The 26,882-nt window shown below is 45.8% G+C and overlaps 2 protein-coding genes across 2 annotated transcripts; both read left to right on the forward strand.

The window, feature by feature from the left end:
• The first annotated feature begins 345 nt into the window (after positions 1-345).
• Positions 346-13,184, forward strand: LOC308113866 (alpha-N-acetylgalactosaminide alpha-2,6-sialyltransferase 1-like). Its single transcript, XM_080470394.1, has 9 exons — positions 346-571; positions 681-915; positions 2,442-2,604; positions 2,953-3,115; positions 4,994-5,132; positions 5,215-5,318; positions 5,742-5,825; positions 11,826-11,925; positions 12,023-13,184. Exons 1-9 carry the CDS (start codon positions 453-455, stop codon positions 12,224-12,226), a joined length of 1,311 nt encoding a protein of 436 aa, XP_080326520.1. The 5' UTR covers positions 346-452; the 3' UTR covers positions 12,227-13,184.
• A 2,961-nt stretch (positions 13,185-16,145) lies between these two features.
• On the forward strand, positions 16,146-26,558 carry trim8b (tripartite motif containing 8b). Its single transcript, XM_080465574.1, has 5 exons — positions 16,146-18,774; positions 24,863-24,958; positions 25,036-25,301; positions 25,380-25,495; positions 25,578-26,558. Exons 1-5 carry the CDS (start codon positions 18,169-18,171, stop codon positions 26,285-26,287), a joined length of 1,794 nt encoding a protein of 597 aa, XP_080321700.1. The 5' UTR covers positions 16,146-18,168; the 3' UTR covers positions 26,288-26,558.
• Positions 26,559-26,882: the final 324 nt, after the last annotated feature.

Consider the following 26,882-nt stretch of genomic DNA (forward strand, 5'->3'; position numbering starts at 1 on the left):
TATAAATATTAATGAATGGATAAATTGAGAATATATCGTTACTGATTTACAGTGAGAGGAAACCAGGTGACGCAGAAATCTGAGAATACATGGTGAGAGCACGCAAACTCAACCCCAGAACTGCCCGGCTGGTTTCGCAACCCGTGACCTTCTTGCTGTGAGATGAGAGCGCCAACCACTGCTCCATTGCCCCGCGTGCAGACAGTCATGCACAAAAGGGACCGAGCCTCAAATCAGTGACGTCATGACAAGACAGAGCTTTAACAACTACATCACTGTGCGCGCCCCTCTCTGAGTTGGGCTCAAACATATCCGTGGGTTGTGGCCCATCCCCACAGGTCACTTCACTTCAGGTGAATTTCAAGTCACTACAAGTCACAGAGAGGAGAACAAACACTTGTTTGCGTTTTGATTGGTTAAAAAAAGAAAAATCTTTTTTTTTTCTTTCAGAAATGGGGTCCAGGGTATTCCACTTTTTAAAATGCAAAATGAAATCCTATTTGTTAATTATCTTAACAGTCAGCTTGGTGCTCCTTATGTTATCATGGACATATCTGTCAGAAGACATCAGGTAAGGTGCGTTTTCTCTTTGGAGTTAAACTTTTTTTTTTTATTATTATAATAATAATAATAAGAAGTATTAATAATTTCTACTTTTTGATCCTGGTGATTATTCACAGCCGTAAGAACGAAGGCAATGTTGAGGGGAACCTTACTGGATCCTCTGCCGCGCGCACTGACGCAGGTCCAGTGAAGAAAACACACAGTGAAGCAAAGCCCAAGAAACAGCAGAAGACCACTCCTGCACGTGAGCAGGAGACCCCCATGCCCATCCTCAGCGTCAAGTCCTTCAAGAAGCTCCCTGTGTGGGACTTTGAGGACATTTATAACCAGGATGCTCCACCTCGACCAACAGTAAGTCATCCTCAGGATCAGATAGAAGCTGGATGAAAGCATAAAACGCGTAAGCCTGTGTGTTGGTTTGATTTTCTTGATTTTTTATTTAAAAAAAATACAAATAAGTAGGAATACATGTAATTTGCTTTTGATGAATCCAACATTCGACTGCGCCCAGAACAAATCATGTGCGTGATTTCATTAATTTGGTCTATAACGTACTTCAAAAATAATAATAACTCGGTTGCATTTTTACTTTGTTGATATTTCGTTTAAAAAGAAAAGATTTAAAAGTCCAAAGAAAGTCATTCTCGTCCTTTCAGCATTTCCATTTGATCGAATTGATTATTTGGTTTAGTTTAATTGTCGTGTTTGCTCACTGTGATGCGAAACCACAGAAGGTGTTTCCTAAATACGCAGCTGTTTTGCACCTTTTGTTTGAAGTATGGGGAAACTTTTGCTCTGGTTTAAAGCCCGTTTGACGAGTATAACCTATTAAATGAGTGGCTGCATTCTCATGCACAAAAACCTGTTAAACAGACTTTGCAGCCTGTCAGTATTTGCAAAATGGCTATGTATGACTTTTTGCCCATGATTGTTTTAAAACTCCCCATTGCATATTTTTGGGAGCTATTTTAAACCAACTTTATTTGTCAATTATCTTATTCACCCAATTGTAAATACATGTATTCATGTTCTCATGCTATTTAAGGTTTCTTTTAAACCAATATCACATAAGACTATTGGGAAAGGGGCTGCTGCGCTCCCTGTCGGGTGATAGAGGATCTGCAAATCTATTAATACAATAAATAAAATGTCTAAAAATCTTGTCTCCACCGCTGCAAATACAACAATCAGCATTCATGTAAATATATCCAGTAAATGAGTTTTATTTAACCATTAGTGTGTGAACCTGGCTCCTCCGTGTCGCTTCATAGCTGTGCTTTTAGTATTTATGTGCCTTTGTATGACCTAAATTCAAAATGTGAATCCTCAGGTACAGAAGGAAATTTATAGAAGTTAAGTCTTGAAAGTTAGTATGAAGTTACAACATTCAAATATCGTACAAAACGGTCACTTTCCGGCTAAAGCTTCCTGCCGAGTTGTGAATGTTTCTCGCGCCATTATTTTTCCATTGACAGATATCATACGATCACACAATTACAAATGAATTTCATTAATTACAAACTCTGTATTCTGTGAAGACTATAGGTATAATTAAGATTTCTGACAAATCCTACATGGTGAAACTCTTTAATATGTGACCACAGTTCCCGCCCTGTAAACAAGTTTCCTCTTTGATGCTTTCACTGACGTGCAGGACTGGTTGAAGTCACAGCAGACAATACAATTAACAAATGACCCTCAGGCTTTTAGGACACGTTAAATTCCTAAAGGTGATTTCAATGCATTCCTCTTGGTTGACGTAACGTTATTCTACAAAACAATAATTTTTTTATCGGTGATTGTAAATGTCCAGACGCAAAATGCTACGCCAAATATGTTCATTTCTGTTTGTTGTGATCTGCCTTCGTCACTTTCAGACCTGTGCCCAGAGTCTGCGAAACACAAAAGACGAGCATTTCAGGAAGAATTTCCTCCCCAACATCCGTTTGTATCTCCACAAAGACAACTTCAACATGAGCGAATGGAACCGGCTCTCACATTTCAACAATCCTTTTGGCTTCATGGGTTACAAGTATGATGGTGGGTTTTCTCAATGGAACCTATGATGGACTAGAATGGAGCTGATAGGGTAGATCAGCTTCCACATGTGTGTGTGTGGAATATCACATGGAAAGTTTTCTGAGTGTTTTCCACGAGCGAAGAACATTTGCCAAACTTGTAGATATCCTCCAGTGAAAAGGGATTTAGCATCACAGTGCTCCTGGGCTCGACTTGTACTTTAAGGACACCGTTTTAAACAGTGGTACAATTCTCACTCTTTAACGGCCTCGTTCATGGTCATCATCAACCGTAGTAGCTCTGAGGCAACAGCGTATTACTCTTCAGCAAATGTAGATTGTGGAACTGTGTGTTTACTCCTGTCCACAGATGTTATAGCCTCATTCAAACACATTCCGAAGCCAAATGAGCCCCTACTCGTCCCAAAACAAGGCGGTGATGGCTGCATCCGCTGCGCCGTGGTGGGGACCTCGGGGATCCTAAATGGCTCCAGAATGGGTGAAGAGATTGATGCACATGATTACGTTTTCCGGTAAGAGCACACCTGCTACGCAATAAACCTCCAAAAACAACATAGTGCATCACGCGACCTTCTGCATTGCAGCTGCTGAGGCTGCAGAGGCCACGTAAGTGTTTACTGTGTGGCGTCTTTCCCCTCAAAGGGAGAGCCTTGGACGAATCGTAATCTCTTGTTACAGATTAAAAAAATACCTGTGTCAATTTAACACCCCGTGAAAAAAAATGGCGCTGGCAACAAAGATTCTCATTTTGCAGATGTGGCTTATTTGGACGCCAGCTAATCAACACTCCAGTTTGACTACCTGAAAATGTTAAAAAAAAAAAATGAATAACACCAGCAATGTTATTTTATAGCTGTGTGTTATTAAAGTAACACCCACAATGTCTATTTAACGCAGATGCCAAACTTTTACCACGGGCATTATTGCTGTGTAAATGTAACTGGGGTCGAAGTCTGCAGAACTTTTTGGACGATTGAACAAAGTTCATGTTGATTGGATTTTCCGGTATTCTTGCATTCTGTGCTTCCTTCAACTTGCATTCCTCCAAAGCCTAAACTTCTCCTGACCAGGCTGAGATGGGGGGGGGGGGGGGGGGGGGGGGGGTTTCTGGTCAGACTGGATAATCAGGACTGACTGGAGGATGAGAGCTGCATGGAGGGTAGATAATACTTCAAATGACTTCTTGCTAATGTCACACAAATGCTCTCATCAGGCATTCTGTAGATTTCTGTATGTAGTGTTACCTCAAACATCTAATTTGGTAATGGACAGGTTTTTGACTGGGCTCCGGCGTAAACGCAAAGCAGAGAAGGAAGCATTGCCTAATATGGTTCCAAACCAACTTCCTTCCAAACCAAAGAGTAGAAAATATGACCAAGCATATCTTGCCTTTGGCTTCACCGGCACAATGGCGGGCGATGAGGAGAGGGTGTAGTGTGTTGTACTTTGTGACAGTTTGAAGCCGCGCAAGCCAAGATGCCACTTGGAGACAAAACTTCCGGAGCACAAAGACAAGTCAGTTGACTTTTTCCAGATGAAAACTCGTAAACTCCCGCGCTCAACGATGTGTCTTTGCCTACAAAGTGGCACGGTGTAAAAAGTCGCACGCAGTTGCAGAGGGAGTGATACGTTCCTGTGCTATTCACACGGTTTCCACCATGATCCATGACACAGCAGCCAAGAAACTCCGGGATATTCCTTAGTCAAATAAAACCATTGGCAGGAACTTTTATGAGCAGCTTACTGATGAGGTGCGTGACAGCTGTTTTTCTTTGCAGATGGACGAAGCCAGTGGCAATAAAAAAAGATTGCTACTGATAACTGATGTCCGATTCATAGATGCAGATGAGACAAAGGAGGATTTGCTTTTCTGCAAACATGTTCCTGGCAGAGCCACTGCAGATGACCTATTTAAAACAGACAGGGAGCAGGCCATGGCTGGGAGACGAGGAGGGGGGGATTTGCATAGACTAGCTCGAACCAGCAGATGGCGGTAATGCAACGTCACAGCTGCTAACTACCGCTAAGCCCAAATAAGGAAGAAGGAGAAGGCCAACAGTCATCAGGGATGAAAAAGCTGCAGATAAAAGAGATAGGGAAACAGTCATCAGGGACGACAAGAGCAGTGGGAAACAAAGCAGGTCGCTAGAACCAGTAAGTGGCGGTAATGCAATTTTATGGATGTGAACTGCCGTTAAACCCAAAAGAAGAAGAAGAAGAAGAAGAAGAAGGGTTGCAAGTGCTCATCAAACGCATTTCCCCCCATGCGCAGTGGATTCATTTTAGAACCTGAAATCAATAAGCTGCAGACGTTTGGGATCCACTGCCTTACGCGCTGAGCTAAATTCTAATTAAACATGTGAAAAGTCTCCTGTTTTCATGTGTGACAGGATGAACGGGGCAATCACTAAGGGCTACGAGGAGGACGTAGGAAACAGGACATCGGTGTACGTTCACACGGCCCACTCCATCACCTCCTCGCTGTATCTGCTTAAGAAGTACGGGTACAAAGCCGCCCCCCACGATGAGGTACTGAAGCCAAACAGTATTTATATTTTTAATATTCCTGACAAACTGGCATAAATTCTGTCATTTTCTCTTTCTTTCTCAGGGCATAAAGTATGTGGTAATCCCTGAGGCCATGAGGGACTACCAGTGGCTCGAAGGTCTTCTTAAAGATCAAAAAGTTTCCGCTGGCCCATACCGCAACAGAGAGTAAATATCAATATATCATGTTTACAGAATATTGCTGTTTTTAGGTGCAATACACTGCATGTGTGAATGTACATATTTCATCCAAGTATGCATTTCTGAAGATCAATAAGTGTTTGCATGTGTTGAATTGGCTCCATTTAGTTTATTCAATAAGACCTTTGAGCAAAAACAGTGTGAATATGGCAAACAATGTTGGACTTTACTTTTATTATCTCGTCTTACCACTTCAGTACAAGTAATTCACGTGATCAGTCACATTTATCCACCGTCTGATGCAACTTGCAAAAAGACACTTTGACATGCAAACTGGTGGAAAAGTTACTAACTACCTGAGTCACAAAGGAACATCTGACAGCAACAGTAAATAGAACTGGCAGACAAATCCCTGCCATTGTGTTTATCTACTGTGTCTTAACTCTCCAGGCCAAGACAATACTATTCGGGGCAATACAACGAGAGCCGCTTCTATGTTCTCCACCAGGACTTCCTCCGATACATCAGGAACAGGTGAGCTTCTTGTCACAGTCTCAAACGAGCAATGAAGGGATATATATATCCAGAGTATTTCTAACTCGAAGATAAGCAAGAAAAGATTAAATCTTTTTTTTTTTAAGGGCATTTGTCCATTTGCAACAGCCAAGAACAGAATAAGTTTGGTCCTTTCGAATGCAATAAATCCTTTAACATATTAGCAATATACAGCATATCAGCTGAAGCCTGAATAAAATCACTTTTTTTGGGGGGGGATATCTAACAACAACAAAAATGTGATATGTGAGAGTCCGAGCCTATATTTTTTTCCAAAAAGAAAAGAATTTAGGGATAAACTGTTACTTCATTTTTAGAACTGACATCATTAGCAGTGCAATGATGAGAAATTAAAAATGATAACTGATTAAGTGTAACTGCGATGACAGACTGTAAATAAAGACTCACCACATATTTAAAGCATCTAAACAGCACAGTAGTTGCCGACGGATCCCAGTATCTAAAATAAAAGATTATATATTTTATTACTTTTTGACAAAGTATTGTAGCGTCACCAGGGGATGTCCCTAGCTGCAGATGACAGGGACGGGAGACCAACGACACCGAGACAGTTCTGGTTTTCAAACAAAAGATCCAGGCTTTATTTCTTCCCGTACCGGGCAGTTAATCCAAAAGAAAACAGAAAGATCTTAACTCAAATCCAGGCTTTCAAACTACAGCATCCTTTCTTAGCCTCCCACATAAATAGTCCTTTCCAAAACGTCTTCCTTGGTTGTCCAGAGACCTTGCTTTTCCCAGCTCCAGCCCAGCTCTCCCCCTTCTCCCTTCCAACACTTCCTCTTCACTCCACCCCAATCATGGGCACCTGCCAGCCTCCGGTGTGGCTGCAATGCCTTCTGGGTGCTGTAGTCCCCTTTAGCCGGCATTTTGCCATTTACTGGTTCTCTGTGGAAGGGAATGTACCTCCCTTCCACTTCCACCACACAGCCTCTGGTGATGCCACACATCCCCCCTCTCGGCCCTGACGCCCTCGGCAGGGGGCCCCATGAGCAGAAGGCATCTTGTCGAGATAAGGCATCTGCATTCCCATGGCTTCGTCCAGGCCTATGGAGAAGAGAAAACTGATAAGGTTGGAGAGTCAAGAACCATCTAGCAACCCGGCTATTTGTTTCCTTATTTTTAGCCATCCATTGCAGGGGCGAGTGGTCCGTCACAAGGGTGAACTTTTGTCCCAACAGATAGTATTTTAGCGTGTCCAATGCCCATTTTATCGCCAAACCTTCCTTCTCCACTGTTGAGTAGTTCTTCTCTCTGGGCAACAACTTCCTACTCAAGTACATGACTGGATGTTCCTCACCCGTATGGACTTGGGACAACACGGCTCCGAGACCCACCTCAGAGGCATCTGCCTGGACCACAAAGTCTCTGTTAAAGTTCGGGGCAGTTAGGACTGGATGGGAACAGAGTGCCTGCTTTAACTTCACAAATGCTTCGTTGGCAGCCGGGTTCCACCGCACCATTGTGGATTGTTTCTTGGAAGTCAGGTCAGTGAGGGGAGAGGCTATGGCCGAAAAGTGTGGAATAAATCTTCGGTAGTAGTTGGCAAGGCCCAGGAAGGATCTCACCTGTTTCTTCGTGACCGGTTTTGGCCACTCCTGGATGGCCTTGAGCTTGGCGTCCTGTGGTTTGACCAGACCTCTTCCAATGGTGTATCCCAAATAGTTGGTTTCATTGAAGGCTAATTTGCATTTTTTTGGGTTAGCGGTCAGTCCCGCTTGCCTTAAGTCATCAAGTACCATTTGTACCCTCGGTAGGTGATCTTCCCACGTCTCACTTTGAATGACCACATCGTCTAAATAGGCTGTAGCATATTGCCTATGAGGCCTCAGAACCAGGTCCATTAAGCGTTGGAATGTAGCTGGGGTTCCACAGAGTCCAAAGAGGAGTTTTTTGTACTGCCATAACCGTCCACAGGCTGCAAATGCCGTTTTTTCCTTCGCTTTTCCGGACATTGGTACCTGCCAGTAGCCCTTGGTGAGGTCTAAGGTAGTTATAAAACGAGCATTCCCAAGGCCTTCAATGAGTTCGTCTACTCTGGGCATGGGGTAAGCATCAAACTCAGACACCTCATTGAGTTTTCTGAAATCATTGCAAAACCGGATGGACCCATCCGGCTTGCTGACTAAAACAATAGGACTGGACCAGGCACTTTTTGATTCTTCAATGATGTCCAGTTTCAGCATTTTCTCGACCTCCTCATCTATTATCTTTCTGTGGGCCTCTGGCACTCTGTAGGGTCTTTGGTGTACCACCTTCCTAGGTAAGGTTCGGATGTCATGTTCCACCAGGTGGGTTTCACCGGGCAGGGATGAGAAGACATCTTGGTTCCTGTCTACCAACTCCCTGACTTGCTGAAGCTGGTGGGGTGACAGGTCAGGGCCCAACGGAACTTCCTCCCGGACCCCCTCTGCTTGTTCGGTTCTGGTTTGCGACGCGAACATTGCTTCTCGGTCATGCCATTTTTTTAACAGGTTCACATGGTATATGTGCTCCCCCTTGCGCTTCCCTGGCTGGCGGACTTTGTAATTCGCCTCCCCCACCTTGTCGATTATCTCAAACGGCCCTTGCCATGTAGCGAGGAATTTGCATTCCACCGTTGGTATCAACACCAACACTCTATCCCCTGGTTTGAACTGCCTCGGGTGCGCATGGCGATTATATACCGCACTCTGTTCCTTTTGAGCCTTCTCCATAAACTCCCTCACCACGGGCATCACTGCTCTCATCCGTTCCTGCATTTCTCCCACATGCTCGATCACTGTCCTATAAGGGCAGGGCTGTTGTTCCCAGGCCTCTTTTGCAATGTCTAGTAGCCCCCTGGATTTGTGTGAGTACAAGAGCTCAAAAGGTGAAAACCCTGTGGACGCTTGGGGTACTTCCCTCACGGCGAACATCAAGTATGGTAGCAACTGATCCCAGTGTCTTCCATCTTGGCCGATCGCCTTTTTGAGTAGCGATTTGAGAGTTTTGTTGAACCTCTCTACCAGGCCATCTGTTTGTGGATGGTACACAGAGGTCCTTATTTGTTTGACCTTTAGGAGGGTACACAGGTCTTTCATCACTCTTGACATAAAGGGGCTTCCTTGATCCGTCAGAATTTCCTTGGCTAGACCCACCCGAGTAAACACAAGGAACAGCTCCTTGGCTATTGCTTTAGCGGTGGCTCGCCTTAAAGGAATAGCCTCCGGGTAGCGGGTAGCATAATCCACTATAACCAGAATGTATTGGTAGCCCTTCGAACTTCTTGGGAGGGGGCCCACAATATCCATTCCAACTCTTTCAAATGGGGTTTCAATGATTGGAAGAGGAATTAAGGGGTTCTTGTAGTGCAGCCTTGGAGCCGTCATTTGGCAGTCAGGGCAGCTGCGGCAGTAATTTTCTATTTCTTTGTGTACCCCGGGCCAAAAGAATCACTGTAGCACCCTCTCCTTAGTTTTAGCGACCCCCAGATGGGCTCCCAGCACATGGGCATGGGCCAACTGTAGGACTGTTGCACGATAAGGTCGAGGCACTAACAACTGCTCCACGTCATCCCCATTCTGCTGTTGCACTTGATTTAACAGGACGTTTCTTATGGCAAAATGGGGGTAGGAGGGCCTCGGTCTGGATCCCTCTAGTCTTCCCTCAATTACTTGGACACTTCTTAAGGCATTGGCTAATACAGGGTCCTGCAACTGTGCCACCCCAAACTGACCTTCAAGGGGAGGGCGGTCCACTCCTTCTGCTCCATCGGCATCCTCAAAGGGGTTAAGGGGCAGCCCAGCATCTTCTGGCGCAGAGGCTTCATCACTTGCGTCGTCTGCCCCGGCAACAGCTACCAAAGGGGGTGGTGACAACCGTTCAGAACCATGAGCTGTTGGGAGCGGCGGCTTGCCGAGCTTCCACTTACTTTTCTTGGATTCTCGCAGGGGCCGTCCGTGGCTTTCCTTCCACAGCAAGGAAAAAACTGGGCAGTCTCGGCCTATCAGCACCGGTACAGGCAGAGCTTTCACCACTCCTACTTTGGCCCGAAACACCCCCTTAGTTGTCTTCAGGGTGACCACCGTGGAGGGATATTGGCGAGTTTCTCCATGCACACATATCACTGGTATCATTTCCTCCTGGCCTTGGAAGTGGGCCCCTAGAATAGCCTCCTGTACCAAGGTTCTCGCACTACCGGTATCAAGCAAGGCCTCTGTGTCGACCTGGTTGACCGAGATGGGACAGGTTGGCCTTCGATCAGGATTCTCCCCAAACAGGGCAGCGAAATGAGACATATGGCTCCCGGTTGATTCAGCGGTGGGCATTGGCTGATCACTGTTCCTACAGTTCCAGGATATATGGCCCACCTCCCCGCAACGATAGCATGTACGGGGTTCCACATTCTGTGGTTGACGGAATGCTGGCCTCTCTGTCCGCTTTGGTTGAGCCTGAGAGAGATTATCTACCACCCTGGGTTCTAGTGGCTTTGTGGGGCCGGCCCGGGGATAGCTGGGACCTGGGACTGCCCTCCGGGAGGAGCTTAGCATTTCGGCGGCGGCTTGGTACTGTTCGACAGCTTCCACCAATTCAGCAGCGGATTTCAATTTTTGGTGGCTGATGACCATTTTCATTTCATAGGGGAGGGATCGTAAGTATTTATCCACCACCACTTTTTCCACGATGGCTGCAGCAGTGCTCTTGTCTGGCTCTAACCATCTTCTTGCCACTCGTCCCAACTCATGCATCTGAACACGTGGGGACACATCTTTCAAAAAATTCCAACTGTGATAACGTTGTGCATGACCCGCTGTGGTAAGGCCATAGCGGCTTAAAACTTCTGCTTTCAGCTTGTCGTAGTCACTGTTTATACTGTCTCCAACATCCTTGAATGCTTGCAAAGCCTCACCAGACAGAAAGGGAGCCAGGAGTCCAACCCACTTGTTTTTGAGCCACCCCTCCCTTGTAGCTGTACTTTCAAAAGCATGCAGATAGGCTTCTATGTCATCACCGTGCCCCAACTTAGAAAGGTAATCCCCCACCGGTGGGTTGGCCTCGGTTGAGCGTTTCATCTCTTCCTCCTTCAGCTGGTTGGCCCTGATTTGCTGCTGTAGCAGGGCGCGGTTGCTTTCAGTTTGGGCTTGCTGAGTGGTTACCAATACCTTCAGGAGGTCCTCCATGATGCTGTCGTGGGTTTGTAGTCCGGCAAACCGTCGAGTCACTTCTCCCAGCACGTCTCCCTTACTCATCTGCAAATGCCCGCATTCTCCACCATATGTAGCGTCACCAGGGGATGTCCCTAGCTGCAGATGACAGGGACGGGAGACCAACGACACCGAGACAGTTCTGGTTTTCAAACAAAAGATCCAGGCTTTATTTCGTCCCGTACTGGGCACTTAATCCAAAAGAAAACAGAAAGATCTTAACTCAAATCCAGGCTTTCAAACTACAGCATCCTTTCTTAGCCTCCCACATAAATAGTCCTTTCCAAAACGTCTTCCTTGGTTGTCCAGAGACCTTGCTTTTCCCCGCTCCAGCCCAGCTCTCCCCTCTCCCTTCCAACACTTCCTCTTCACTCCACCCCAATCATGGGCACCTGCCAGCCTCCGGTGTGGCTGCAATGCCTTCTGGGTGCTGTAGTCCCCTTTGGCCGCCATTTTGCCATTTACTGGTTCTCTGTGGAAGGGAATATACCTCCCTTCCACCACACAGCCTCTGGTGATGCCACAGTATTTGTGAAAGTTAAGATGGGCCAAAAATGTATTTATGTATTTATCTTTCTGGGGTGGAGGCTCATCCTCCCACACTTTGACTCTTACCTGGTGGCGATGATGAATTGTTTAGTGATTAAAATGACGACAATGAGTTCTGGAAAAGACCAATGACTGTCGTCGTTAACTGGGACAGGCTCTTACTCGCTGCGACCTTAATATGGACAAATCGGGTTAGGAAGGTGGATTGCTGAGTTTAAAGCTTTGTGCATCTCCTCTTTGCTCACAGGTTCTTAAAGTCACCGAATCTGAATCGTACCTACTGGCCAATAGTGAGACCGACAAACGGGGCTTTCACCCTCTTCCTGGCGCTGCATACCTGCGACACTGTGAGTTAGCGTTACTTTAACTTGTCCACATCCACACAAAGCAAATACTGTTTTTTGTTGGTATTGTGTCTATATTTGTGGTCATTCTCTCTCCCAGGTGGACGCGTACGGATTCATCACTGAAGACCACAAGAAATACTCCAACTACTACGTGGAGAAGCTGGTCAAAACTAAAGTCATTTTCTACGCCAACCACGACTACCACTTGGAGAAAAGTGTATGGAAGCAATTTCACGAAAGCAAAATATTAACGCTGTATAAGCGAGATGAACCAGACACAGGGACAGAGAAGTTAAAGTAACTTGGAGTAGCTTTTTATGTGAATACTTGAATATCGTTGTGATCAATTTAAGTGTGTTTGCAAGGAATGATAAAAAAAAACTGGAGGTTGAAGACAATTAACGACGAATCAGTGGAGTAAGATTTTTGTGAATTTTCATTACAAATGCTGGTTAATAATTGAAGACGGGTGCAAATTTCTTGGCGTATTGCTTCTCTTGATGTCTTGAAAACAGACGGATCGGTTTCCCTCAATACGAAAGCCGACTGTCTCACTTCTTGACACAACTAAAGGAAACTAACATTTTAGTTTAATCACTGTAGATGAAATATTTTTGCTATTTTTTAGGAAGTTTAAAGGGGGTTTTTTTGGGGGGGGGGTCGTGTGTGATCAATTAGTTTTACAGTGATGGATCTATGTCACTGTTGTTGTAGAAGAAAGTCTGTGGCTGATTGTAATATAAATAATTTCTCCTCAAATCAAAAAATAAACTGCACACCTTTCAAGCAGGTACGTGGTTTGAATGAATTTAATACATGCAGCATGCAAAATGTATAGAAAATTCATTGAAAACAATGATTAGCAAGCAACACAAACCCAAATGTTGTTTTTTTAATTTAAGCCAGTGAATCAATTTAATTAATTCATGCTATAACCTGAATGCATATATTATCAGTATTTTAACATGGGGTTGTGGTTCATTATCAAAAGTTATCAAGACAGACAACACCACCTCCTGTTTATTGAAGTTACTACTACCAAGAAATTTGTTTTTGGCCCCTTTGTGACACACCCGCAGCAACCAGCTCGCAACATTATTGAGTCATAGGGTCATCCTAACACCTTTCTAGCGTTATATTATCTATAAATACACTGTTTATTGTTTATACAGTATTAATGGATGCATTTAAGGTCAAAATATCAAACATATGCATGTTGATTTGATTTAAAAAATAAAACCTTTGAGCTGTTTTATATACATTTTTGGCATCATTATTCTTTAGTATACCCATGGTCCTCAATTTGCACCCCTGGGAGCCAGAAGACAATTTCTGAAATCTTCTTTATAACATCTTTGCAGCCACTCCAATTGTTGTAGAGCTTTCAATTCCAAAATAATGAAATAAAATTATAATGTCAGATAACATAACACACAGAAAACAACATAAAACAATACAATCACCTGGTGGAGCAATGTTTCCAGCCCCATCAGCAGAATCACCCTTTATTTCAAGTTAATCAAATAAATCTATAATATAAGATATACATTACATATCACGACATGACATAACATAGAACAATACATCCCTGACGGCATAATGAGCCTTCATTTCCTAGATAAATTAAAGTACAGTATAATGTCACATATACATAACTTAACTTAGCATAGCATAGCATAGCATAGCATAGCATAGCATAGCATAACATAACATAACATAACATAACATTGTGATGCAGTCTCAGCCCTTTTAAGTCTTGGGATGCTCTATTCTAGGTCTTGACTTGATCTCGGGTTAGGTAATCTTGACTACAATGCTAATAAAAACACTAAAAATGGCTAAAATGCGATCGAAACTATGATTGCCAAAATTAATAAAACAACAAAAATTTCAACAACATCTAAGGCTGCTCAAATATTTAAGCTGCAAGAAGCTGAATTTACTAAACGTATGCCTTTTCCTAATTTTGATAAATAAACAAATTGGTATAAATGCCTCTTTGGGTTGTGATTCTATTTGCAGTGTAATTTTCTAATAATACCACTGTAATAACAGCAGTTAAAGCTGTGAATGTAGAAGCTTTTCTAAATTATTTATTTGAAGAAAAAAAAAAGGCTGCATACATAGTGCATGACGAGGTTGAAGTCACAGAAGGCTCCTTTATTGTTAATGGTGGACTAAATCAGCTGTATTATCCTGCAACACACACACACACACACACACACACACACACACACACACACACACACACACACACACACACACACACACACACACACACACACTGCATTCAGTGTGCTGGTGGTCGTCCAAGACCACTAACATGCAGAAAACCTCTCTTTAAACCGGACTCCCGGCCCTTCCTCCCGGTTCATCCTTCCGCTCCTCTCGGTAAAAACGTGACACACATCAGTTGTGTGACAGGTCACGTGACGGCCGGGGAGCAAGGGGAGGGGACCGAGCAAGGGGGGAGGGAGTGAGCGCAGAAACTGCGTCAAGTTTTTTCTGAATCAGACCGGAAGCTCTGCAAAGAGACTTCAAAATAAAATTCTGCAACGCTATTGCAGTTTCCTTCCTTTTTTTGGGGGGGGGGGGGGGGGGGGGGGGGTAAACTTACAGTAAGTAATTAACAATTGAGGCTTTCTTTGCAGAGTTCGCATGTTCTCCCTGTATGTGCAAGATTTTATTTTATTTTTTACACATTGTAGATTCCTTCCATGTTGTCCTTCCGTCGGTCGGCAGGAAGAGACTGGACAGGCTCATTTGGGAGGCCAGCTTGGTCTTGCGGTGCCTCCTCGACACAGTGGAGGTGGTGGGAGAGAGTACAATTATGGCTAAGCTGCCTTCTCTAATGAACTGTGACTCCCAGCCTATGAAACATCCTCACACTCTGAGTGACTGAAGAGCTCCTTCAGCAACAGACTCTTTCAACCAAAGAGCGCGGAGAAGCGATATTGCAGCTGTGAGACTTAATTACAAGCACCACTCTCAGTAACAAACCACTCCAATACCTCTAACCCTGTACAATTTGACACACTGCACTTTTTGATGTCCATCACTGTTCTCTGCGTGCAATACACATTATTCACATTATTAGTCAGTCGAATAACAACAGTCCCTGGTATATTTCCATTTGCAACCAACATTATTGTAAAAAACTGTCACGGTTATTATATTGTTTTCATATTATTACCACTGATGTTTTAATTTTTCATATTCATCAGTATATCCCATATTTTTTTGTTACAAAAATGACAAATTAAGAATTGGGACATATAAAGAATTCTCGTATCTTATGGAAAATGCATTTTTACTTATATAGGCCCCGTTTGCACGACAACGAATACTAGTGTATCCGCAAAACTTTCTTCACTTTTGGGGGGTCCGTTTACATGGCACCAGTGTGCAGATCCACTGTATTGGCAAAGTTTTTAATCCGGCTCCCAAGGTGGAAAGATTATTTTCACGGCCACTATTCCCTCCTGCAGAGACTGATGGAGGCTACAGAGCCTGTTACTGCGCATGCACATCTCTCCCCCTCCCTCCTGCTCAACCAGTTGTAAACAAACATGGCGGCCGCATAGTGGTACGACTCGCTGTCCGTATTCTAGTTTTATCGTCCAGATCAGTCGTTTAATCGTTGAGACTCACCCCTGACAGCATCTGATGCATCATCAGTCTATACGGATGTCGGGTGCTCTCCATTTTCTTCACGTTTATAGTGTTTTGTTCTCTGCACACAGGTCTGTGTGGTTTCCATGACAAAATCAAGCAACAGCGGCCTCCTGTGGCCCGGCATACTAACTACATCGTTGTCTGTGTCCGCTGCTAAGATAAGATAAGACCACATGGGGACATTTGGTGATCACATCGCACAAACGTCACCAAAAAAAATGGCAATAATAAAATAGCACAATGGCACAGAAGAGAATAGAATATGTAAATAGATCATTTTATATATAGAAATACAATAGATGGACAGTAGGGGCCATATGTACACTATTCAGTGTTCTTATGATGGGGGATTGAACATCAACCTTCTGAGATCTCTCTTTGGGCTTATTTCCTCCTCTCAAGTTTTACTTCTTATGGGTCCGTGGGTTTTTTTCTGAAACTCGCAACCGGAAGTGGTTGCCGGCGTTGTCCGCATTGACGGCGGCTCGGTCCTGCTCGCCTGCATTCCTCCTCTCTGAAGCCTGGCTGATAGAGACAGAGAAAGAAAGAGGAGGGGGAGAAAAACAGATTATTATTCACAACCGTGTTGGGTTTTTTTATTTTATTTTTATGAAGCTCGGAGCGGACTCACCGCGGACACATCCGGCCGCAGCACGGACCGACCCCCCCACACACACACCCCGTCAATCCAGCCCGCTCCACGGGACCCACAACACCGTGGAAAGAAAGGCGTGTTTTGCGCTTTAAATCCCCCACACTGACGCCGGGACTTGGCGCTGATGTGTGCGTGTAGGTCATCCATCGAAAAGCAGCTTTGGTGAGGCAGCCTGGAGGATATCTCCCCCTTTTTATTTTAATGAGGATTTGCAAGATGGCTGATGACAGCTACCCCTAACAAGGACAGAACCGCGACGTCCCCTTTAAGATGGTATATTTTTGTATTTTCTACTAGTTAAACACACACAGGCGAGCTGCTTTTTAAAAAAGAAATTAAGTAATGAGTGGCGAAAGGATTCATTATCTGTACCTGTGTGGGAAATGGAGAGGTGACGTCTGATTTTATTTCATCGAGATAAGGAAGTGGATAAATATGTTGTTGGCTAAAGGCTGAAGGCCACACGAAGACCAAAGTTTGTTTTTTTTCCTTTTTCTTTTTCTAATGAGAATCTAAAGCTGGGAGAAAACATCCTTTTGTGTGTGTGTGTGTGGAGATATTTGATAGATGAGTCGGAGGTTGGGGGGGGGGGGGGGGGGTGAAGTAAAAAGGCTCAGCCAACATTCCTGCGGATCCTGAAAGCCTTTGTTTTGTGCGCAGGAGCCGGACTCGACCATTAAAACGATTAACTATGCAGTAAACAGCCTCCTGATATGATGGCCCGGCTATGATTTGCTGTTTAATGAGATTATAAGGCCCTTTGTTGTCGACAGGGAGCCGGGGGAGAAGCCGAGGCCTTGTGTACAGATATGCGGAGCTGCGTGCCACATCCGAGGCTTCGCGCACAAACGTCGCTTTTATGCGAAATCGAAGGGCCGGAGGTTCCTGCTTTATCCATCTGACCGGTAAAACGGCGTGTCGTATTCAACCTCCTCTCCTACAAGCTGTCGCCGCTTGCGTGTGTAATTGAAGCCGCCGGCTCGGATACTTATTTATGACTGAGCGGACAAAAGCGTCGTTGGGATTATTGTTCTTATTTCTAATTTTTTATTTTTTTTAAAGCGTCCTTGAGGTTTCTGATTAAAACAGATTCAGGTTTGTTTTCTATCTCACCCCACAGCTTTCTCTCTCAGTGCTGTGTGTGAATAGTAATCAGGGTGTGGACTCCAGGCAAGTCCCTTTTTCTCATGCTTTTCATGCTTGGTTTGTTGGTCTGAATTGGTTCACAGTCAATCATAATCCGAAGGGCACAAAACGGATCAAGTGTCTTTTCTCTCTCTCTCTCTCTCTCTCTTTCTCTTCTCTCTCTCTCTCTCTCTCTCTCTCTCTCTCTCTCTCTCTCTCTCTCTCTCTCTCTCTCTCTCTCTCTCTCTCTCTCTCTCTCTCTCCCCCCTAATGTTCTCCACAGAGATTGATTCACCTCATAGATATTTGATTCTCTGTGCCCTGTTTGCATGTCATGGTTTACCTGTAGCGGACAGGCTTTTTGCTTCCTGTAGGCCTATAAACACACACAAGCTGTGAAGGCAGGCCCAGTGTGTGTGAGTGTCATTGAGAGGAAAAGGAAAGCACCCTTTACTGTAATCTGGATAACGTCAGCCCCTGCTGTATGTGTTGAAATCACCAAGGTGTTGTCATCCTCGCCTGAAGCCTTCTCTGGTCAGTTTTCTGGAATTTGCCTTCATGCTGCAGTAATTAAGCAATACTCATCGTCTGTCAGGGAGACTTGCGTGATCTGGTCACAAGGGGTTGATAAAAACAGACGGATCATTCTGGACGACACCGGGCCTGTTTTTATCTTTTTTTATTTCAATTTTTTTGCAAAAACCCTCTCTGAGAGTGTCCGGTTTCCTGTGAGAGACGAGAGAGAGAGAGGCCCGGAGGACTGGACGACGTGTAAAACAGTTTAGTGTATGCCTGCCTGCACAATGATGGCCTCTGACATGGTTGAGACGTGGAGGAACTGTTTTGAGGAGGAGCTCATCTGCCCCATCTGCCTGCACGTGTTCTCCGATCCCATCCAGCTGCCCTGCAAGCACAACTTCTGTCGGGGCTGCATCAGCGAGGCCTGGGCCAAAGACTCCTCGCTGGCCCGCTGCCCCGAGTGCAATCACGCTTACACCCAGAAGCCCAGCCTGGAGAAGAACCACAAACTGTCCAACATAGTGGAGAAGTACAACGCTCTGACGGTGGAGAAGCCCAGCACGCCGGCGCTGCAGTGCATCCTGTGCCGCCGGGGCCCGCCGCTCCCCGCCGTGAAGGTGTGCCTGCGCTGCAACGCGCCGTGCTGCCAGTCGCACGTCCAGACGCACCTGCAGCAGCCGTGCTCGGCCCTGGGGCACCTGCTGGTGGAGGCGGAGGCGGTGAAGGCCTGGACCTGCCCGCAGCACGACGAGTACCGGCTCTATCACTGCGAGGCTGAGCAGACGGCGGTGTGCCAGTACTGCTGCTTTGCCCGCTGCCACCCCAGCCACGGCCACGCCGTCACCGACGTGGAGCTGCGACGCAACGACATCAGGGTAAGTGCCGTCCACAACCCGACACACACTCACTCAACTTCTTATTCGCGCTAAAGTCATGACAGATATTAAACTTCCTGCAGGCGGACGTGGAGTGCCAGTCAATTAATTTAAAAGGAAACTATTGATTCGAACCGAGCGGGCGAAAATCAATGTTTGTGAGTCTTAAGCGTTTTCTCTTTTTCTTGGTCTTACGTTACCAAGGAAGGAAGCAAACCTGATGTCGTTGGGTTCCTCGATCAGAACAAGACATTCACGAACCCTCTGAAGTCATTCATTGTCCATTGCAGCCCGACTTGAATGAATTTTTTCATTTAGCAGGGATCAATACGCTGCGGATTAGTGTCTTCATAACTGCATTACAACAAGCCAGCGAGGTCGTTTCTCATCCACCTCAAGCAAACATCAGCAGTGTCGCTGTGACGACGGCCATATTCCCATGTCCTTCATTGTCACCTTAAAGAATTCCAGATCATCTAATCAAATGTCCTACATTTGGAAGTGGCTGCGACTCTGGCGTTTGGACTTTATCTTGCATTTCTTCTTGTGGTCGGCTCTCGCCTCCATTCTCATCTGTTGGAATGACAAACAATGCAGCGGAGGGTGGAACAATGAGGGGCCCTCAGTGGGCCTTATCTCCCCAGCACAGGTGCATCCGAGCTCAGGGATCGCCAGTGGTGAGGAGGAGGAGGAGGGGTGGGAGTGGAGTCGAGGGGAAGCAGGATTAAAGTGATTCGTCACTTGATTCCTTGGTCTACTTGGCTTGTTGTCATTCGGTTATATTTTAGTTCTTAAGCTCATCTCTTCCGGGGGGGGGGGGTGTTAAGTCGACTGCTGGTTGGAACAGTGGTGAGACTGGTTTTCTTCGAACTGCCTCGCAGGCTGTTGTTCACACTGTTTAGGTGTCACCCGTGTACTTCCTGTCGGTACTGCTATGACTCAACTTTATGTATGGTTATCAGTCGGTTCAGGGCTGAATTCAAAAGCCGAAACAACCAAAAAAACCTAGACATTTTCAGCATTTTAGGATTGTAATCAGCCGGTGAATCTTAAGTAGAATAAATAAACTGATTGAAATGATGACCAGATTTTTCATTGAACGATCTAAAAGAGAGAATATATCATAAGTGAGATACTTTTGGGTTGATTTATATGTTAACTTGAACTGAAGCAATCAATATTAGCTCAAATGTTTATTATCTGGATGTATGATACAGAAATGTTTAAATAAATTGTTGCCAGTTCATTTTTATTCGTAAGCCCTAAAGCAGTTAAAATACATTACATGTCACTTTTGCCCGTCTGTCACTTAATATTTATTTAAACTGACGAAATGACGACAGTGTCCTGTTGAGTTTCTATTTCAGTCCCCACAAAACAACCTACTCATCAGTTTCACTTGTGTTTTGATTAAATACCACAAGCTGACTTTTTTTTTTTTTGCTGGTAGCCATCTTTCAATCTGTGGGAACCATAAACAATATAAATCATAACTGCTTGTTGGATGCTGCTATTCTAATAAAAATCTGGTATGTTTTTCTATATAGTCCTGCCACTGTTACCTATTACACATGCAATATAGCGCGGAAGCTTGTTTGTTACACTTTCAGTAAATTCACTGCTAAAATGTGTTCTATTAATACAAATAAAAACTGTTTTTTTTAATAATGATTTATCTTGCTCAAAATGAAAAAGGGGGAAAATCATGCTGATAAATCCCAAAACCACTGAATTAAGCAACAAGCTACCCTAATTTAATTTCAAATGAAAATAGCAGACACCATCTAGTTTTCAGTATCTTTCCTGTTGGATCCGTGTCTGAAAATATCAGAAAAATGAATCTAATAGCAGAGATTTGAGTCGGCCTCTCTGCTCAGACCTGCAAATGTTTTTTTTTTTTGGTATTCCTCTTCCTGGTAGTGACTACCCACACATCCTCTATGTCGGCTGTGATTACAATGTGCAGGGTGGACCGTCCCCCCATCCCACACACACACACACACACACACACACACACTCAACATACCACTCTGCACTCCCCCGTCCTCCCTCCCCTTCCCTCCTCTTCCCTGCTGCTCTTCACCTCCATCAGCTCCCATTCACCTCCATCACACCATCCACCACCAGCAGCCACCCCCGGCCGAGCCCGACCTTCCCTCCGGCCCCCGTGCGCCTGCTCTGGTGGCTCTGATGGAAAAGACACTGTGCTGAAATGACAGCTGAAGACCGCCCCACTCCCCTCCCCTAAAGGTATCCCATACATTTAGCTTGTTGTAACCCCCCCCCTCCATCCCCCCACCTTGATGAAGTCTGGGCTCCTTCGACCCCCCCCCCCCGGCGTCTGCTCCAAGCAAACTCGATCAGTCAGCACAACCAGGTCATCGTCCTGGATCTAACCATGCCAGCAGAGAGAGAGAGAGAGTGTGTGTGTGTGTGTGTGTGTGTGTGTGTGTGTGTGTGTGTGTGTGTGTGTGTGTGTGTGTGTGTGTGTGTGTGTGTGTGTGTGTGTGTGTGTGTGTGTGTGTGTGTGTGTGTGTGTGTGTGTGTGTGTGTGTGTGTGTGTGTGTGTGTGTGTGTGTGTGTGTGTGTGTGTGTGTGTGTGTGTGTGTGTGTGTGTGTGTGTGTGTGTGTGTGTGTGTGTGTGTGTGTGTGTGTGTGTGTGTGTGTGTGTGTGTGTGTGTGTGTGTGTGTGTTATCTAGGGCAGTGATTCCCAACCATGTGCCGCTGAGGCCTGACAGTATGCAGGTTTTCATTCCTATCAGGCTGCACAGCAGCTGATCACTAATGATAAAATCAGCTGCTGAGGATGAGAAGGGTGGTATGTGAACAAATCTTCAGCTCGACGGAAGGAAAAAAAAAAAAACAAGTTATTATGAAGAGCCGGGTGGTCCAGAGGGAAAACGCCTGCGTATACATGTTGATGTTTAAACTCCACAGAGGATGAATCCTCATGATGGCCTGATTTCTCCTCATGAACCAACCTGCGTTTTTGTTGCTGGGTGAAAGGTTTCCACGGCTACCAGATGGGTTACCGGATAGTTTTATTTAAATATTCATCTGTTTTATGATGGGGAATTTAGCCGCAATCCCCTCAGTGTCCATCGTTTACCAATTTGAGGTCAAATTCTTCTTGGTAGTAAATCTTACTCTGTTGGAAAGCCGGTTCATTTCCCTTTTAAATGGTAGCATAAGAGCGAGGAGCTTGTGATTGATTTTCTTTATGAATAATGTTAGAGAGATCAACTCGCGAATTCGTCATTCAACCATTTTGAAAGTGCAAACGTAAGACGAAAGACAAAACTAAGAACTGGTGAAAAGAAGCACTTAACGATTGAAGGTAAAACGATATGTGTGTTTTCTTTATGAAGGTATGACAATGTTGTTTTGGAAGTTGATTGAGGCTCATTTAAGAGCATAAGATGGAATGACTCGGGCCTCGTTTACAAGTGAAAACAGTGTAATTAGCGAGCAGAGAACAATATGCTATAAACATTAACAATGGCGGGTACACAGACCTTCTTATGGACGGACGAAGTGGAATCTACGGGTGACTCTCGACTATAAAACTACCAGGAGAACATGGACTGGGAGTCACGGCATTCCAAGGTTCTACCCTGGGGGGCGATTTTTAAAAAGTTGCGTCTTCAGTGGCACCGTTGTCTCGTAAACAGACACTCGAATGCAACAGAAGTTTTCACTTAAAGACATTGCCGTCCAAACGGGTACTCGGTCTGCAGTGCAGGTTGGAATGACTGTGGAGGAAACTGAAGTACCTGTTGAAAACCCAGCGTGTAAATTAGAACTGGGTATAATCTTTCTGTAATGCTCCAGGGGAAATCTCTGTGCCACCTCAGATCTGTGGGATCTACTGAAACCAGATCCTGCCCATGAGTTTCTGATCCCACCCACTGGTCTATCTGGTCCAATCAGCTGTCAATGTCAACATCCTCACAATTACAGCATCTGATAACAATGAAAACCAACAGACACAAATATCAGGGGAGAGAAAAAGTCCCCAAAACAATAGAAACCATTACATCTCATTATTAACATAGCGACAATCATTTATTCATTCATTCATTCATTTTCTTCTGCTTATCCGTTTCCGGGTCACGGGGGTGACAGTCTGAGCACCGTCACCCAGATCACATCGCACCATTTAAGAACCTTCCTGCAGGTGGTGAGCCCACAGGGAAGGTGGCGACAATCATGCTATGATTTATTTAGCCAGTAGGAGACAATGAAAAATATTTTAATTTACTTTTGGTAATCTTGAATATTGGATTGGACGAGGATTATTTTAATCACGCTGAAAGCAGATCCAACCAGTCGAAACAGCGGCCATATTGACTCAAAGTCTTATCAAGAGACATAGTGAAGCCTTTCATCCTTCTTCTTTCTCCAGCTTCGAGGGTCAATAAAGCCGATCCTCGTTGAGTTTGGATGAAGGCAGGTTACATCGTGCCTGGAGGAAACCTGCACATGTAGGAAGAACATGAAAACTGTAGCTCCGGACCTGCAGTGTGTTGATCAGTACCAGCGGCCTACATTAACAGCCATAATCCTCACACGTCCATCTGGCCCAAACATCATGACGACAAAGTGCTTGTGCCCGTCGGTGATAAAAGACGTTGGACTCCGATCATCAGCTGACGGCACGTGTGTCGTCAGCACGCCTTTAAATGTGAAGCAAGGATTATTCATATCTCACATGATGCTTTAATGACGAGAAGGATTAGCAAATCTGTGTCGGTGACATTCCTGCGATCCGACCTGCAGTAAAAGATTGTCTGTGTCTTATTGGAGGGTTTTATTTTTGATTTTTTTCTTCTACCCCCTCTATCTTGCCCTCACGCTGAGCCGGATGTGAATCTCAGCGTGGCCTTGAGCCCTCATCTGCTGCTGTTCGCATGCCATCATCATCATCATCTCCAGAAATAACAAGTGCTGTTGCCACAACATTGACACAGCTCACAGAGCAGCTTCCACTGTGTCAATTCTTTCCTTTTTTTTTTTTTTTTTTTTTCTTTCTGTTGGGTGGTTGGGATTGAGCGCAGCACAGAGGAGAGGAGGTGCACTGTGGGGAGGTTTTGTTTTTTCTCTCTCTCTGTCTGCCCATTTAGCTATCTGCTCGCTGCCCTCGGCTCCCCCAACATTAGTCCTCGCTCACTAATGCATACACAGAATAGCTGTGGGTTGCTATGACAGCCCTCCCTCCCTCCCTCCCTCCCTCCTCCCCCACAGGGATTGTGTGTTGGATGGAGACTAAATTAGCCAGCTCTCATGTCACTATGAATCTACCAATGCAGCTTTCTTAGACTTATGTCTGTGCGCTATCGTTAATAAACAATAAAGCGACTTCCAGTAATACACACACACACACACACACACACACACACACACACACTGTCAAACCGTGCTTTTGAGTTCAGGCATGGTGTCACCAGGTATGATCTAGGACAGGGTGTCAAACATAAAGCCAAAAGCACCTTGAAAGAGGCTCCAATGGCGGCGCCAAACCATCAAGCAAATCGTAAAAATGTCAGAGAAAACCTGGATTATTTAGCAAATTTCTTATGAGTAACGGACACGACAACACCTAGACTCGAGCTGAGATGATAGTGATGCTGCCATGGAAGCCAGCTAGCTCGTAGCCATGCTGTCAGGGTGTGCTTGTAAAAACATGCATAAGGCACTGAGTGCAGCACTGCAGCCGCTGGAAATGAAGGGTTAACTCCTTCGTTGTGGCATACCTAACATACACTCCTTCTGTTGCTAATATACAGTCGAGTCACTATTTGGCACGAGCCTTTTGCCCAATTTGCTTCACCCTCGTCATTGTTGTTCATCTCGAAGAATCTCCACGGTCGACTTTGCTCCTCCGCAGTAAAGCTGCTTGCCACTGAGCTGATTAGCTTCTCCACTGAGAGCTTGATGTCAAGCTTCATGTATCAGGTGTAATTGTGTCGGAGCACAAGAACGAATAAGCACACAGATCCGACACTGGCATATGTCTTCCAGCAACCCTACGTATCTTTGGACGTTGTTTATTTAGCCTGTTTTCATTCCTCTCTCTCTCTCTCGTAGCAAAACCTGTTGAGGCAGCAGGAGCGTTTGGAGGAACGAGTGCAGGAGATTGAGGAGCAGCTCTGCAAACTCGACTCTGACAAGTGTGTCGTGGAGGTACGTGTTGGGTCCGAAAGCTGCACGTCGCCTTGAAAGCGTGGAGCAGATTGATATGCAGCTTCGTTTGATCACAGGACAGGGTGTGCGAGCTGAAGGAGGAGGTGCGCCTGCAGTACCAGCGGATGCACCAGCTCCTGGAGGAGGATCTGGGCCGGACGCTGGAGGCTCTGGACCGGGCTCAGGCCCGGTTCTGCCAGGAGAACGCGGCGCAGGTTCTGGCTCTGGGGGAGCAGCGCCACGAGGCGCAGAAGCTGCTGAGCTCTATCAACACGGCCTTCGGTAAAGCCGAGGAGCTGAGCTTCATGAAAAACACCAAGCCGGTTAAAATCCTCACAGACAGGTGAGACAACTTGAAACGCCAGTGGAGTTTCTTACCGACCAGCTGACGTATTCACCTTGAATTTTGCTCGGTTCGCAGGTCTCAGGCGTGTGTCGGCAGCAGTCTCCCGCCGTACAAAGTCGGAAATCTAAACTCCAAACTGTTCCTCTCTGAGATCTCCAAAAGAGAGAAGAGCTTGAAGAGAACACTTGAAGGTGAGAGGTGAAACTCGCCCGTAAGTTCTGGACTGTCGGGCTTTGCTTTTGTTGAAATTAACACTCGTCTGTTGCCCGTCAGCTCCCCTCACGCCTCCCTCGACCTTCCTGCAGTCCGTCCCTGCGTATCCCAGCGGTCAGAGCTCCGCCTCTGGAGCCGAGAAAAGAAAACATTCCACCGCCTTCCCGGAGGGGAACGGGAACGCGGGAAAAACCGCGGCGCCGGGTTTCAAAGACTCGTCCTCCTCCTCGTCTTCTTCGTCATCTTCCTCCTCGTCGTTGGCCAAACAGCCCTACCTGGGCGCCGGCTCGGCCCCCGGGGAAGGCCAGTCCACCAATCAGCAGCCTCTCGGCCCCTGCGGCCCGCCCCACATCAGCGAGGGCGGCGGCACGGGGAGCGGGAGCGGCTCGCTCGCCAACCACCACTCGGGCTCCGTGTTCGGCTCCTCGCACTTCCCGCCCGGGGGCAGCGGCTCCTCGCACTCCTCCCAGCAGGCCGTGCTCCCACAGTACGGCGGGCGCAAGATCCTCGTCTGCACGATGGATAACTGCTACTGCTCCGGGGTGCCCTCCGTGTCGGGCCACCGCAGCCACCCGCCCTACCCGCGGTCGGGCTCCTTCCCCTGGGTCAGCGCCCAGGACTACCCCCCTCCCCCCGGCCTGGCGACCGGAGGTCCGTCCATGCAGGGCCTGGCAGTGAGGGACTGGATAGACGCCTCACAGACACACAGACATGCAGATTTCTACGGGCTGTACGGGCAGCCCTCGACAAAGCACTACGTCACCAGTTAACAAAGCTGGCGCACACACACACACACACACACACACACACACACACACACACTTAGACAGGCACTGAAATAGCACATCTTTACCGTCTTATTAACCGGAGAAACACACAATGCAGTTATAATCCACATACCCGAAAATAAATGTTTATATCCACACACACACACACACACACACACACACACACACACACACACACACACACACACACACACACACACACACACACACACACACACACACACACACACACACACACACACACACACACACACACACAGACAGATCTAATACATGTACACATTCGGGGGCAGGGTCAATCTCTTAGTGTTTTTATTTCCACCCTTTCTTTACTTTTGCTCAGTGTTTTCATGTAGTGTATTATACGTAAAATGCGTAGACGGCCAAATGGTCACTGTGGCTCGGCTCGGCTCAGCATTTCCACACAGGAGGGAAAAATAGAGAGGCCTGAATAGAAGAGGGTGAGATGCATCTTTTTATTTATAGACTAGGAGGCAGATTGATAGAAAATAACTTTCTTTTTTTTTTTTAATGACAAAATGTCCTCATGCTTCTTCAAGGCTTTGCTCTCACTAAA

This window comes from Lipophrys pholis, assembly GCF_963383615.2.
Source record: "Lipophrys pholis genome assembly, chromosome: 1".
In the NCBI taxonomy this organism is placed as follows: Eukaryota; Metazoa; Chordata; class Actinopteri; order Blenniiformes; family Blenniidae; genus Lipophrys; species Lipophrys pholis.

What these genes read in the sequence shown, in the direction of transcription:
- LOC308113866 (XM_080470394.1), top strand. Translation starts at nt 453, where the DNA reads ATGGGGTCCAGGGTATTCCACTTTTTAAAATGCAAAATGAAATCCTAT. An exon ending in ATGCTCCACCTCGACCAACA is followed by an intron (nt 916 to 2,441) that starts GTAAGTCATCCT and finishes CGTCACTTTCAG; the next exon opens with ACCTGTGCCCAGAGTCTGCG. An exon ending in CGCTGCATACCTGCGACACT is followed by an intron (nt 11,926 to 12,022) that starts GTGAGTTAGCGT and finishes TCTCTCTCCCAG; the next exon opens with GTGGACGCGTACGGATTCAT.
- trim8b (XM_080465574.1), top strand. Translation starts at nt 18,169, where the DNA reads ATGCCTGCCTGCACAATGATGGCCTCTGACATGGTTGAGACGTGGAGG. An exon ending in TGCGACGCAACGACATCAGG is followed by an intron (nt 18,775 to 24,862) that starts GTAAGTGCCGTC and finishes TCTCTCTCGTAG; the next exon opens with CAAAACCTGTTGAGGCAGCA. An exon ending in GTTAAAATCCTCACAGACAG is followed by an intron (nt 25,302 to 25,379) that starts GTGAGACAACTT and finishes CTCGGTTCGCAG; the next exon opens with GTCTCAGGCGTGTGTCGGCA.